General features: G+C 40.3%; 3 protein-coding genes and 1 non-coding gene across 4 annotated transcripts in view; 3 read left to right on the plus strand and 1 right to left on the minus strand.

The window, feature by feature from the left end:
• Positions 1-6,200, plus strand: part of rap1gap2a (RAP1 GTPase activating protein 2a) — a 30,306-nt gene extending 24,106 nt beyond the window's left edge. The window contains exons 13-23 of the mRNA XM_025055212.1: positions 207-376; positions 473-543; positions 1,829-1,907; positions 2,040-2,180; positions 3,035-3,184; positions 3,766-3,878; positions 4,018-4,116; positions 4,259-4,379; positions 5,470-5,584; positions 5,680-5,759; positions 6,192-6,200. Coding sequence (XP_024910980.1) covers positions 207-376; positions 473-543; positions 1,829-1,907; positions 2,040-2,180; positions 3,035-3,184; positions 3,766-3,878; positions 4,018-4,116; positions 4,259-4,379; positions 5,470-5,584; positions 5,680-5,759; positions 6,192-6,200 — 1,148 coding nt within the window. The remainder of the gene's footprint in view (positions 1-206; positions 377-472; positions 544-1,828; positions 1,908-2,039; positions 2,181-3,034; positions 3,185-3,765; positions 3,879-4,017; positions 4,117-4,258; positions 4,380-5,469; positions 5,585-5,679; positions 5,760-6,191) is intronic.
• trnav-uac (transfer RNA valine (anticodon UAC)) lies at positions 5,085-5,157 on the plus strand. The gene has a single exon. It is a non-coding gene; the product is annotated as a tRNA-Val (tRNA).
• A 1,112-nt stretch (positions 6,201-7,312) lies between the features above and the next one.
• Positions 7,313-10,124, minus strand: LOC103377646 (uncharacterized). The gene is made up of 5 exons (XM_008308519.3): positions 9,524-10,124; positions 9,047-9,385; positions 8,694-8,930; positions 8,579-8,613; positions 7,313-8,494 (listed from the first exon to the last, which is right to left on the minus strand). The coding sequence occupies exons 1-5, from the start codon at positions 9,573-9,575 to the stop codon at positions 8,396-8,398; spliced, it is 762 nt and encodes a 253-aa protein (XP_008306741.1). The 5' UTR covers positions 9,576-10,124; the 3' UTR covers positions 7,313-8,395.
• A 205-nt stretch (positions 10,125-10,329) lies between these two features.
• tmem97 (transmembrane protein 97) lies at positions 10,330-13,019 on the plus strand. Its single transcript, XM_008308518.3, has 3 exons — positions 10,330-10,690; positions 11,292-11,436; positions 12,021-13,019. The coding sequence occupies exons 1-3, from the start codon at positions 10,577-10,579 to the stop codon at positions 12,287-12,289; spliced, it is 528 nt and encodes a 175-aa protein (XP_008306740.1). The 5' UTR covers positions 10,330-10,576; the 3' UTR covers positions 12,290-13,019.
• Positions 13,020-13,654: the final 635 nt, after the last annotated feature.

Raw genomic sequence — 13,654 nt, forward strand, 5'->3', positions numbered from 1 at the left:
GATTCACTGGGTTTAGCTGTGGTGACTCTGAATCGTCGACACGAGAGTCAATTTCCGTCACTTTTCTTCAGAGATTTCCTCTGTAAGAAATAGAAGAAAATGTGGCTCCAGAGGTTTATTTTGTTGGTTAAAGATGAAATGTACTTCTGAGGTACCACAAACCACAAAGCTGAGATCTGCTCTCCGGGTAATAAAAAATCGTTCCCTCCTGTCTACTCAGCTTCAGAGGAAGCGGCACATAGGAAACGATATCGTGGCTGCGGTCTTCCAGGAGGAAGCCACGCCATTTGTCCCAGACATAATCGCCTCCAATTTCCTGCACGCGTACGTCCTGGTGCAGGTGGAAAACCCATGTACTGATCACACAACATACAAGGTAGTACTGCGAGCAGTTGGAGGAACTTTTTTAAAATACTAGAAAGAAAAGAAAGAAATCTCCTGTGTGTCTGACCAACGTGTCTTGACTGGACAGGTGTCTGTTACTGCCAGGGAAGACGTTCCTCCTTTTGGACCCCTTCTTCCGAACCCTGCCGTCTTCAAGAAGGTGAGTCTCCGTCATTAAAATTGGACTGAAGTCTGGACTTTATTTTCTCTGCAACGACCTCACGGGGCAGAAGGGAGTCAGGGTTCAGGCTTCACTATCTGCACTAATGTTTTAGTTTGGATGTTCACTGATCCATAGGCAAGAAAAAGAGACCATGGTGACACATTATCATTTAGACAGGGTGTGAATTATTCAGGGAGTTTCAGGGGCTGCCGTAAAAACATAGTCTAAAGACCAAAAGGAGGAAAAAAACAAAATCAAAGTGATAATATCAAATTCAACAATAATTAGGGTGCAGGCAGGGGTGCTCGTTAGGGATGTCCAGTAATAATGGCCGACTGATATTATCAGCCCGATATTAGCATAATAATTTAATATCTGAAAGAATTCATTGTGTGATCGGGTTTTCATTATTGGAGAAAAAAAAAACGATAATGAAAACCCGATAACACATTGCCTGGGTTTTACAAATGATGTGTGACCCAAAAATAGTTTTGGGGAAAACGTCTGTATATGAAGGTAAAAGCCACTAGATGGCAGCATTTCAGCTCATTTTATTAATCTATTTTAACGATTGTATGCAGAATGCTGGTGTCAGAACAGTGGTTTATAAAGATTAATTAATTAATATTATATAAATACAGATGGCACTTAACTTCCTTAACCACCAGGCCACCACTGCCCCGCTATATCGGTATTGGTTGATATCGGAATCGGAAATTAAGTGTTTGGCCAATATCGGCAGAGATCAACTGATGGAGTTCTGGTTTCTTTTCACAGTTCTAAACCAGGTTAACGGGTTTATTTTATTGAGTGCAGTATAAAGATGCCCCACTGATGAACAGGACGTGACCCAGACATGTGTTCGTTAGTGGAAGCAGGTGTTTGAACAACAGCGTAATGAATGAATGAGCTTCTGTGTGATCCAGGTGAACTGATGTCACCTCAGCTCCCGCTTCATTTAAATGTTAAATCCAATGTCCTACATTGAAAAAAAAATTAAATAAAAGATTAATGTGAGTCTTACGTTTACAGGAGGAGATCCAGCTCCTCATCAAACCACCGTATTAGTACTGTAATTACAGACTGGAGACAGACGGGAATTTAAATCAGCAAGGGTCACAATTGTGATTGGACACATGGTGCTGCCAAATTGAAATCTGCGTGGTGCTGATAAAGGTCACCTTCTCCTTCCAACCCTCACCGCACTCTCCACTGCTGTGGTTCAGCGTCGGACTCACTCACCCACCTCCTGCCTCCTCACTCTCCTCCTCTCTGCCTCCCGGGGCCGGAGTATCGACACGTAAAGCTGATCAATGCTGAAAACGCCTGCTACAAGTCGGACAAATTTGCCAAACTAGAGGTGACACACACACACACACACTCACAGTGAAAACAGTGTGAGTGGCTGCAGCCCAGCTACTTCATCAGCACGACGCCACCTGGGTCGTGTCACGGCACGGGTTTCATTTCCATGTGTGCAAATCGATTTCAGGGGCGAACACGAGCCGCCCTGCTGGACAACCTTCATGACGAACTGCACAGGCAGAGCCAGGCCACGCTGGGCCTGGGGCAGCCGGGAGAGGAGGACAAGCTGGAGAACGGTGGACACGGGGGTCTGCTGGAATCCTTCAAGGTGATCATTTGTCAGAACTTTGCAAATATTATGACATATTCCTTTGGGGATGATTATTTCTGCAGGCAAATAATATTTCACAGAAATAAAGTTGCGACCTTTATTATGACAAATGCTCAGGTTTATATCAACAATAGAGAAATAAAGCTATATTTTTGATATATAAATACATACATATAGATAGACACACACATTATATTGTAAACTGTGTAATTATATTAAAGCTGTAAGTATAAATATATAGTATATAAATATTATAAATCATATTATTATCATATACGTACATATGACTACGATGTGACAATTTGTTTCTTCGTTTCTTCCCAGGCATCATGGCCAGCTACTTTATACTTCATACATTCAATCCCAGGGGGCGCTGTTCTCATTTCTGTCATGGCAGTGGCTGCTTATTATTACTTATCCACATGACAATTCATGGACTGGAGCACGGCCTTATGATCAATAATTTTTTTTTTCCCTTCTGTACTTTTGTGTATATTTTTGAAATAACCCAAATCAGTGCAGTGCGGTTACGTTCAAATCACTGAAAATATAAAACAAAACCTCAAATAAATATCGGAGGGAATTAATTTTGTCATAAATTAAACTGTGATGGTTGTTGTCATGAAGCTCATTAAAATACTGAGTAATAAAACGTTTATCTCGCTGCTTGAATCCAGTTTCTCGGTTACTTGGAGAAGTGCGCCCTCTGGTGATGGCACATGTAATAACTCGTTTTAAAACTTTCACTTTTATTTCAGTTTCTCTTTCGCTTCATGGACTCCAGATCAGTATCTATGGAGCTCAGTTTTAAAATCCACCTTTCTTTCTTTCTTTCTTTCTTTCTCCTGCAGAGAGCCATGCGTGTCAGGAGCCACTCCATGGAGACCATGGTGGGGTCTCACCGTCACCGGAGCCCCGGTGTGGGTGGAGGGGTGCCAGCCAGCCTGAGTGGTGGAGGACTGCCTCAGAGCACCAGCGAATGCACAAAGAGCACTTTCAATGTAGGTACAACCTCTGCCCTGACAGAGAGTGGATGGCAGGTTATCAAAGGGGATGCACTATTGTCATTTTACTAACAAAGGGGGACAACGCCGCCCCCTACAGATCGCCTACAGGGTGCAAGTCAGAGAAAAATAAAAATAATAATAAATCACTCCCTTACATAAGGAAATTTAAAGTATTTAAATCAGTGAAGAAGTGAGTAATTCATAATGTCTTTCTTAGCGTAGTGTTTAGCACGCCTGCCTCGGAAGCAGAGTGTCCTGGGTTCGATTCCCAGAGGAACCACATTAAAAGTGTCTGCTAAATGCAAATGTAAAATTGTCTGAAATGAGAATTTGAAAATGCTGCTTTGGATTTTCAAGTTTACTCCGTAAGATTTTCAAAATTACTCCCTGACAGTTTTAATACTAGTCCCTAAGTAGGAATGCACCTTTTTCTTTTTTTTAATGTTTTAATACTAGTCCCTAAGTAGGAATTCTACTTTTGCTCTTTTTAACGGTTGATTTGGGCTGAGGTCTTTTGTGGATCTAGTTAGACTCCAGTGACTAAACTCTTAATTGTTGTCATTTGTGATCTCCAGCCTCCAGTATTACCAGGAAAGTCTCCTCTGAAGAGTCCGGTCAAGCGGCGCTCAGGCCTCTTCCCTCGTCTCCACTCCAGCACAGACACACCCTCAGACAAACAAACACGCAGGTCGCTGTCTAAATCTTCAGTCTTTTTTTAAGTTCTGCTCAGTGTCAGTGATTGGCAGTCTGTACAGACACTGTCTTACACCAAGGATCTATCTGTTCTTGTTGTGTGTAAATATTAAAATATACTTTCTTTTCTGCAGTGACCAAAAGCCCACTGAGACCTGCCCACTGTCCCAAGAAGTAAAGTCAGAGACATCATCCAACCCAAGTTCACCAGAGATCTGCCCCAATAAAGACAGGTGAGGGGGGCAGAAAAAAAAGCTGCTTACAGCAGTAGATTTTTACAGTTTCTTCCATGTCTCACATCACACAAAAATAGTTTTGGGGATTAACGGTTGTATATTCAAGTGAAAGTTTATCGACTTTTCTTTTTCTTCACAGGCCGTTTGCCAAGCTGAAGGACTGCAGCAGCAGTCGACCAAACATCTCCCGTTCCTCATCCAGCACCAGCAGCTTCAGCAGCACCACGGGAGAGACTGAGGTTCTGGAGGAACTGGAACCAGTGAGTTCTAAGACAGCTGATCGGTGCTGCACTTAGCAGTTGCTGTTTATTTGTTTCAGTGAGAGTGAATGTGTGAGAAGTGTCACGTCTTTCACAAAGGAAATGGTCTGTAATTAGTGGTGTCAGAAAAAGAACGTTGAATGTCAGTGCATTTATTACAATAATTACACTTGTTGTGAAGCTCATGACACCAGTGGTCCATGGAGGTATTTTTTATTTTCCACTCAGTTGTGTTTAAGATGTCAGTCTCTTATTTAAAGAGGAAAACCAAATGTCAACACAGGAGTTTGTCCGTTGAAGGATGTTCTTTCATGACTGTTTACAAGGTTTAGACTTCAGACGGCACATTAAAATTCCTTTTTAATAATGAAAGCTGATCAGAAAAAAATATTTATATATAGATTAAAAACAGACCTAAATGTGTTTCAGTCAGAAATACGACTCACACATACAAGAAATTTAGATATTTTTGGCTGGATTTTGTAATTGTATTGCATTTGTGGAAAATATGAGCTAAGAGTAGCTGGAGTTAGAAAGTGTAATGTCTAAATGGAAGGGGGGGCAGTGAGCTTTAGGCTATCTTTTGGCTATCTTTGAGCTATTCTTTGACAAACCATTGATAGATATGCAGTAAAGACATAAGACAATACAGACAGAGACATGCTTTATTGTCATTGTACATAATGCATCACGTACAACTTTAGTGGCTCCATAGTGTAGCGGTTATCACGTCTGCCCTACACGCAGAAGGTCCTGGGTCCGAGTCCCAGAGGGACCGAATACTTTTCGAAGAGTTTATTGCCCCGTTGCGGGACAAATAATTGACTTCAATGTAATTGGTTTTATATATTTATTTAAAACAGTAGTCCTTGCATTTGTGAATCAGTGAGCTGAGCTCAACCACACCAGACAAACGATGTCTGCTTTGGAACTTGCTCCAGACACCACAGCCCAGCTGTTCAGGGTTTTTTTTTTCTGGCAGACCTTTAGTCACGAGCCTAAATCTGTGACCACATACCACGGGATCTTTCTGGTGAGGTTTTCCATCTGTCTCTTCCACTTTACCAACTGTGTTCTTTCCTCTTTTCAGTCTGTCCTTCAGGGGGGCCACCCGTCAATCACTTCCTCCTCTGCCTTCAGCCCGACCCTGAGCGTGGACAGCCAGGCCTCAGGTACGCCGGTCATCATGTGCCGCAGTCCGACAGGTAAAGATAAAAAAAAGTGACTCTGAAACAGAGTGTTCAAAAGTCTTTAGTTTTGTGTCGTCTGTGTTGAACTTCACTCCTCCTGTTTCTGACAGCTGTAGATGGAAAAAACAAGACGTCACCCAGGTCAAACTTGAAGTTCCGCTTTGACAAAATAAGCCACTCATCCACAGCTGTGAGTACCCAGTGTTCATCTGGTTTAATCTCTTTATTATTATTATTACTAGGGCTGTCAAACAAATCAATATTTTAATCTAAATAATCAATCATGATTAGTCACGATTAATCGTGAGAAAGTTTTAATAACCATCTAGTGCCACCTAGCGGAAGAGGATTTAATTTCTCTGCCTGACGAACAAAGACAAAATATTTGCAATAAATAAATAATAGTTTTGGGAAAATTGGATAATTTTCTTACATTTTACATTTTTTTACATTTTTGGGGGGATACATTTTGCTAATTAAATAATGTAATTAAGCTGTTAATCTTGACAGTCATATTATTTTTGCTAATTAAATAATGTAATTAAGCCGTTAATCTTGACAGTCATATTTATTATAAAAAAAAACTCTCCTCTGACTGACTTGTTGTTCACCTCTTTTTCAGTCTGAGTAGATTTGTGGAGTTGGGGAAAAAAATGCACAACAAAGGGACAACACGGGCTGAGGAAGTTCTACCCAGAAATAACATGAATAGAAACATCAGAACATCATCAGCGTAGAACCTCCTCCCTTAAAAGCCAAGGATAATCTGACAGTACTCCAACCTGCATCAATACTGTGAGTGTACGTGGAAGACTCTTTTTTTTTTAACCAAACCTTTGGCTACAGAAGTTATTTGTCGTTACAACTTGCTGCATCTCTGTAGTTGTTGGTTAACTAAATATTTAAGTCATGGCATGGCTGTTATACTGTGATGGCGCGGTCCCGCCCGACTGTACCGTTGTACGGTACGTCTGACAGCAGCTTCTCATTTGTCGAAAAACAGATACTCGTGTTCGAAAAAAAAAAAGAAACTTCATGTACTGTCATCCAACAGTAGCAAAGCCTCATGAGTGGTTACTCTGGGAGTCCACCGTAAGATGTGAACCTGTCCGTTTCATACAAACAAACGCTTTAATAGGGAACGTAAAGCTTGTGTAGCCTCGTTAGCTGCCGCAGTGTCTACTGCACTGTAGACGCCGCTATGCTAATCGTCAGTTGTTGCTATGGCAGCAGTGGAGTTTGTCGGAGCTTACGGACTGGAGCGCTATGTCAGAGGGAAATAAGTTCACATCCGACACAACAGGTGACACTGCCGACAAACATATCGCTATTAGCTTTCTAGCCAAAGCTGCGCCTTACAATCTGTCCAAAGTCATGATGCTATTTCTGTCTTTTTCTCTCTCGCACTTCTTCTTTTTCTTTTTTTTTTACTTCTCCCTCTCACCAGAATTTAGAAACATCCGATGTGGTCAATGAAAAGCAGCAACATTTGCTCAAAGCAGTTCTTGCACTTACCTGAAAACACTTTGCGCTACGATACCTCCCATTGAAGCTTGCTAGCTCAGTGTATCTATGTCTATATATATATTTGATGAAACCTGCAAACGGGAACCTCTGCGAGGTTTTAGGATTTGGCAGCATGTGCGCGGATGAAGACGACTTGAAAACATTTGCTTCAGGTGAAAAGTAAACCTTCAAATTGATTTTGGGGGGAACCGTTATGAATGTGAAGTTGGAGCACTGTTTGTACTTATTTTTTTTTGTTTTGTTATTATATTGTAGCTCAGAATTATTTTTTTTAAAAAGCCCCTTGCTTATAAGCACAACATTACAGACCGTAGTAAGGGATGTAAATGGAAGTTAATGAGTCAAATAGAAGCTTTAAAAGACGTCATCTGTGTGTTTCCTGTTACCAAACATATGGATCTCCATTTTGTTACACAGGCTTAAAAACCTGTTGAATTCCTGTCCCATCAAAACAAACACATTTTGAGGCTCAAGCCCCTAAAAAAACAAAAAACCCTTATATGAAGTTTGACAAGCTGTCTTAATTTTAAACCAATAATTTTACTATTAGTAAAGATAAGAGGAAATGAAAATTGTGAAGAGGAAATGAAGCAAGAAGCGAAGTCAGGTTGACTCTAGCAGATGTTTTTTTTTTGTACATAGGCTTTAATTTATTTTTTTGAAGGAATCACTTTTTTTGAGTTAATGTCAAAATATGTAAAATTGTAAGAGCAGAGTACGCAATTTAACAAAATAAGACGATTGAGTAAATGTGTTAATTTAAGAGATGTCTAAACATGTATATGTATATTTGGTTATGTAACGTGTACCTGAGAATTTATTCTAAAATAAAAATGTTGTATTTTGTGTCAGTTCCGTGTTTTCCTTAATTTTTCAGATTCTGTTCTGGTTTTGTTTTTGGTTGCGCCCAGATCTTGAGCCACGCCTAATATTTATCATCATTTATCATCACAGTATCGAGAACTCTTTTTTTCACATGTATTGACCTAAACATATGTAACATCTTTGCATTTTTGCATTTTATGTCCAGTCAATCAATCAGTCATTCTATCTATCTATCAGCCTCTCCTTTTCAAGGTAACACACCAAAGAGAGTTGAAGTTAGAGTCGCTTCTGAAGCAGAGGGCACAGAGTCCTGGGTTCGATTCCCTGAGGTACTCTCAGGCAGTGAGAAGCTCCGGACCTCTTTCGTCCATGTCGTATCTTTCTGGTGTGCACAAGAAATTGGTGAGGTCCTCCTGAAAGTGTCTGAAAGATTTCTCCACAAACGTTTCATCTCCACCGTGCCTTGGAATGCCTTTAGGAAAATCTGACCGAGGCGTAAACCGTCGCCTGCGTCGATTCTTCCGGGACCCTGTTCTGACTCCGTTTGTCCAAACGAACACTTGTATACACCACCTGTCAGGTTTAAAAAAACAAAAAACAAAACTTCATATACACTGCACTGTTGTGATCTGAGTGAGGTGTACAGTCTGTACCCACCTCGTGTTTTTTCTCCGACACGTCGAGAGCTGCAACTGGGGGGAAAAAAATACACTGATAAAAAACAGTTTCTGTCAGTTTTCATGGACTCAGATCTAACAACCCGACAAAGTACCTGCACGGGAGTGATTCTGCCTCGCTAGGTTTCGTTGTGGAGGAAGAGGAGGAGGAGGAAGAGGAGAATGTGAACAGCTTCTGTGTCTAGGTGTGTGTGTGGACCGAGTCCCAACACGTGGCTCAGGTTTGGTCCTTGAACTGAGGCCACGGGCGAGTCCAAGGATGACAGGAAGACAGAGAAAAGCAGCGAAACAGACCAGAAGTCTGTGATGAGGGACTCTCTGAGAAGGAACGGCTGAACAAAACACATCAGGGAGTGAGTTAATCATATCATGTCTTACTCAAACACATATTTTACTCTTATCTATTACAAAGATTCATCATTAGTCGACAAGTGTGACCCATATGTACCTCCTGTGACGTTGACGTACATTAAATTCCCTTGATCAGTGTCATCGTCCTCCCATGTCACTGAACACTTGTAGGAGCCTTCATCCGACCGGAGGACACGCAGCAGATTTAAATCCAGGTTGGTTTGGTTTCCTGACACCGACCCTCTGGTCAAACGATGCCTGTCAAAGTTCACGGCGGTGAATGTTTGACTTGTTGTGTTTTTCCAAACCCACGTTCCCGTCCAGGGTTGTCCACAGTGCTGGACCACACAGGATAAGGACAAACTTCTGCCTTCTGCTACAAAGAATGTTGCACGTGTTGCCAAAACAGCCGGGCAGCATTCTTCGGCAGAGGAACCTTGAAGAGGATGGTCAACTTTAGTCAACTTTGTAATCAGGAAACATCCAGATGATTACGTTACTGTACGGTTTCCCTGTCATGTACAGATTAAATTAAATATTAAGATTTTGAGAAGGACTTTAGATGCAAACTTACCGGTGAGAAAGCAGAACCAGCTGATGACAGTGACAGCGTAGTAGAGATGCATCTCTGACTGTCACTGGGTCACAGGTCTCTGGTACTTCCTGAACACTGTTTCATTTCCATGTCCAGTCTTGTCTTTTCGGGGGACGTACAGTACTCACTTTCTTGTTTTGGTTATCAGTCACATGACACCAGGTTTTCTATATCCTGTGGTCGCGCTTGTCTAAATGGAGGTAAAGGAAGGAAGTCAACTGTTAATCATAGTCATAACAAACTCACACACACTTGCAGTGGGGGAAGCCACTAAGAAACAAAAAAGAAAAAGGCAAGACCAGTTCTGCAATGCCTGGTGTCAGTTTAATTCTAAAAAATAAAACAAAAATAATTCTATTGCAGTTTGAGCATTACAATAACCTGACAAATATGTATTTATTTAATTGGTTTGTACGTGTGTTACTGTTGTCTCGGTGCAGCTGGTACGCATTAACGTGAGCTTCTTCGTTAATGTTCTTTAAATATGGTCGACGACGTCATTAGTACGACTGTGTGACAAAATGGTGGATTGCTTTAACTCTGCGGCTCCTTAAAGAAAACCATTGACAAGTTGTGGGTTCATGTTAATAACATAACATATTTTTTGTCAGAGTCAATTTTATTTGGAAATCCATGAAATCACATTCACGCGAAGATCACGTGCGATCTAATCTAACGTGATTGGTTGTGTGTAGTCAGGTGGTGCAGCGTCTCTTATTGGTGGAGCCGTTCTCTTACGTGTGATCAGAGATATTTTAAAAAAACAAACAAAAAAACACGACAGACCGCGGTTAACAATCGTCGATCGACGGTACAATGTGTACGTGTCGACTCCGTTGCCCTGTGACCCAGTGTACCTTGCTTGGTTCTGAAACGCAACGCCCAGAATACGTTTTTTTTTTTTTAAACTTAAACGGACGGCATTGACTGGGGACGCCTGCGTGAGACCGCGCGGTTTGACGTCACAGCCCCCACTACTGCCTTTCAGGACTTCAAGTTTAAGTTGAGAAAAACTTAGTTGTCATCGTCACCATGTCCGTCCGGGTGTTAGAAATTATCTTTTTCCTCTACTTTGCTTCCCACATTCCCATCACGTTATTTATCGACCTACAAGCGCTGCTGCCTGAACATGTGTATCCGCAACCGGTGAGTAACCAGACTCGGAGTTACGGACTAGTTACAGAGACAATGTCACCGTGTCGGATCTTTAAAATGACTTAAAAATGCAACGGTTAAAATTATTAGTAGTCATCGGTCATAGTAGATGTATTCAACAGAGGGGTCGCAGCACCCACGGTGTCCAGGAAGTTACTGTACTACGGTCGTGATTTTTTTTTTTTTGTAAATTAGTAACGATCAAAATAAGGAACGTGAACATATGAACCAGTATATTTTAACGCTGTACTCACAGCCCGGTTTAATAAAACAATTTTATTATTCAGTCAACACGGTTTTTAAATATCTCAAAGGCTTCTGCTTTTTTTGTTGGGAAAACTGTGTTGTTCATTTTCCATCTATCAGAAGTCGCAAAATATGAATAAAGCTGACAGTTTCTCAGACCCTCAAACTTATGAGGAGGTGAAGTAAGGACTTCCTACTGTATATATGTTTTATATTATCTGTGTGAACTAGCATATTTGCAGTATCTCATCATGTTGTACTATTGTAATAATGCACAGGTTTATGTTAGCTCTCTAAGTGTTTTTGTAATTTTTTTTAAAAATTCCATTCTCTTTGTTTCCTGCAGCTCAAAGACCTGTTGAAGTGGTACACAGGGGAGTTCAAGGACCCGATGATGCTTGATCCCCCGTACTGGTTCAAGTCCTTCATCCTCAGTGAAGCCCTCTTACAGTTGCCTTTCTTTCCCGTTGCCGCCTACGCTTTTCTCAAAGGTCAGTCGACAGTTGGCACAGGCCGAGATTACTATCCATATGATACTGTAATTTAGGTTAAAGGTGTCATCAAAAGAATAAGTTCACAAGGTCAATGTGAAATAATGAAAACAATAAAATTAAAAAGACTTAAAACTCGGTATTATTGCGAAAGAACTGTATCTTTACAGACAGTATTTTACCTGGGAGGATTACTGTTGTCTGTGTGTTTCTGTCTCAATTTAAAGCTAAATCAATTCCACATAATAATAATAATAATAATGGAGCATAAAAAAAGCACAAACATTTTTTTTCCATTGGCTTTTTTTTCTGTATAACAGCAATAACCACTCCTGCCAAAAACAACGTGGTGTTGCCCTCACGTTCTACATTTTACGTTCCTCTTTTTAACCAGCAGAGGGCAGAAAAACACAAGGACTCCGATAAGATAATATAGGGACATTCTTCAGCTGCTTAGAGTCCAGGCTTTCTAACTCCTATTACAATACGTCAGCTTTATTTATTATTATTGTTAGTTATGTTTTATTATTTTTGTTATTATTATTAAGCATTGTAAGGATGGAATCTGTTTTTTTTTATTTCAGGTGGCTGTAAATGGATCCGGGTTCCTACCATTGTTTATTCCTCACACGTGGCTACTACACTGCTACCAATTCTAGCCCACGTCCTTTTCCATGACTTCCCACTGAAACCCCACCCTGGGCCTCAGACTCTGAAGGAACGTTTGCTGCTCGTCTCCATTTATGCACCATACCTGCTGGTGCCTGTGCTAATGCTGCTCACCATGCTAATGTCGTCGACGTACAAATCCACCTCCAAGTCCAAGACCAAGTCCAAGACCAAGAAGCACTGACACCTGTCTCATCTGCTGTAATCAAGTGTAGAAGAAGTGAATTAAGCTAGTTGTCAGTGGGGTTTTTTTTGACACTTTCTTGGTGGATACTGGGAATTTTGTTTCACCTTATTGTTCTGGTTTTTTAAATTTTTTTTATCTAAAGTCTAGAGAGCTGGCTGATGGGAACTTTTTACATTCTGCCCATTTTTGCCAACATTAGCTATGTTTACGAAGACAGCGCTGTGATGATTTGGAATACTACTAAACACTAATCTGACACACACTGCATGTGGAGAGAGGTTTCAGGTTAAACCACAGAAATAAAAATAGATATTTAAAGAAACAGGTAATTTGTTCATGACTTCTGGTTTGGTGTTATTTAATGTTTACTCCACATAAACATGATTTAATTTCAAGGCAAAGCTGCTTAAAGGAAATGAATTGTTAAGATGGTTCTGAAGACTTTTGTGATTAAAACTTAATCTGCCTTAAAGATGGCCATTTGTCAACATTTTACATGAATATGAAGAGCAGTTTTTTTTATTATACAACATTCTAAACAACCCAAACATTTCCGTTTTGTTTTTGTTTTTTTTAGCAGTCATAACCACCTTCAACCAGCAGAGGGCAGAAAAACACAAGGTCCAGTTAAGGTTCCTTACCTTCCGTAGAGTCCATGATTTTCTATTTTGTTATTACTGTCCTCGTTCACCACATTTCACAGTTTGTTATATCATATTATATTAAATTATATTAAAACAAAACCACTTAATAAAAACATTTGTTAATGATGATACACATTCAGCCAAAACCACTTAATAAAAACATTTGTTAATACTTTATTTTATGATACACATTCAGCCTTAACTGACCCCAGACATACAACAATAAATACCTGTGTATGTACTGTACAGGTGGCATGTTTTCTTCTACAGTTTTCTGAATTGTTTGGGTGGTTTTATACACTGGAAAAACGAGTAATAAATCAGCAGCCAATCCCCATGCATTACACACTGTGTAACCACTTAGTGAATGGCTTGAAAGACCGGTATTCCAAAGAGAGAGAGAGTTTAATGGAAAGTAGGGAGAAAAGGCAACTCCTTAATCTTCAAAGCAGCCCTAAATTAAATAAACTAGAAGGATGTGGAATTCCCTTTATCTTTAAGGGAAAAAAGTGGGGTCTCCAGGACATTCGGTACCCACCTGTTCAGCTGTGGTGGCCGGGCATCACACAGCAGGGTGGGCTGTGTCAATTCAACTACAACGGCTTCATTGCAGCGGCTGTGAGGGAATTGTAATTTATTATAATTTTTTTATTATATTTTATTATTCAATTATTGTTATTTAAGGGTCATATTCTTGATTTTTCTGATACTTGATATT

This window comes from Cynoglossus semilaevis, chromosome 4 (assembly GCF_000523025.1).
Source record: "Cynoglossus semilaevis isolate Cse_v1.0 chromosome 4, Cse_v1.0, whole genome shotgun sequence".
NCBI classification, from domain to species: Eukaryota; Metazoa; Chordata; class Actinopteri; order Pleuronectiformes; family Cynoglossidae; genus Cynoglossus; species Cynoglossus semilaevis.

Excerpts from the sequence above, each read along its gene's own strand:
- LOC103377646 (XM_008308519.3), bottom strand. The coding sequence starts at position 9,575 with ATGCATCTCTACTACGCTGTCACTGTCATCAGCTGGTTCTGCTTTCTC. Across the intron at positions 8,931-9,046 it reads GTACGTCAACGTCACAGGAG|CCGTTCCTTCTCAGAGAGTC; the intron begins GTACATATGGGT and ends TGTTTTGTTCAG. Across the intron at positions 8,614-8,693 it reads GCAGAATCACTCCCGTGCAG|TTGCAGCTCTCGACGTGTCG; the intron begins GTACTTTGTCGG and ends TTTTCCCCCCAG.
- tmem97 (XM_008308518.3), top strand. The coding sequence starts at position 10,577 with ATGTCCGTCCGGGTGTTAGAAATTATCTTTTTCCTCTACTTTGCTTCC. Across the intron at positions 10,691-11,291 it reads AACATGTGTATCCGCAACCG|CTCAAAGACCTGTTGAAGTG; the intron begins GTGAGTAACCAG and ends TGTTTCCTGCAG. Across the intron at positions 11,437-12,020 it reads CGCCTACGCTTTTCTCAAAG|GTGGCTGTAAATGGATCCGG; the intron begins GTCAGTCGACAG and ends TTTTTATTTCAG.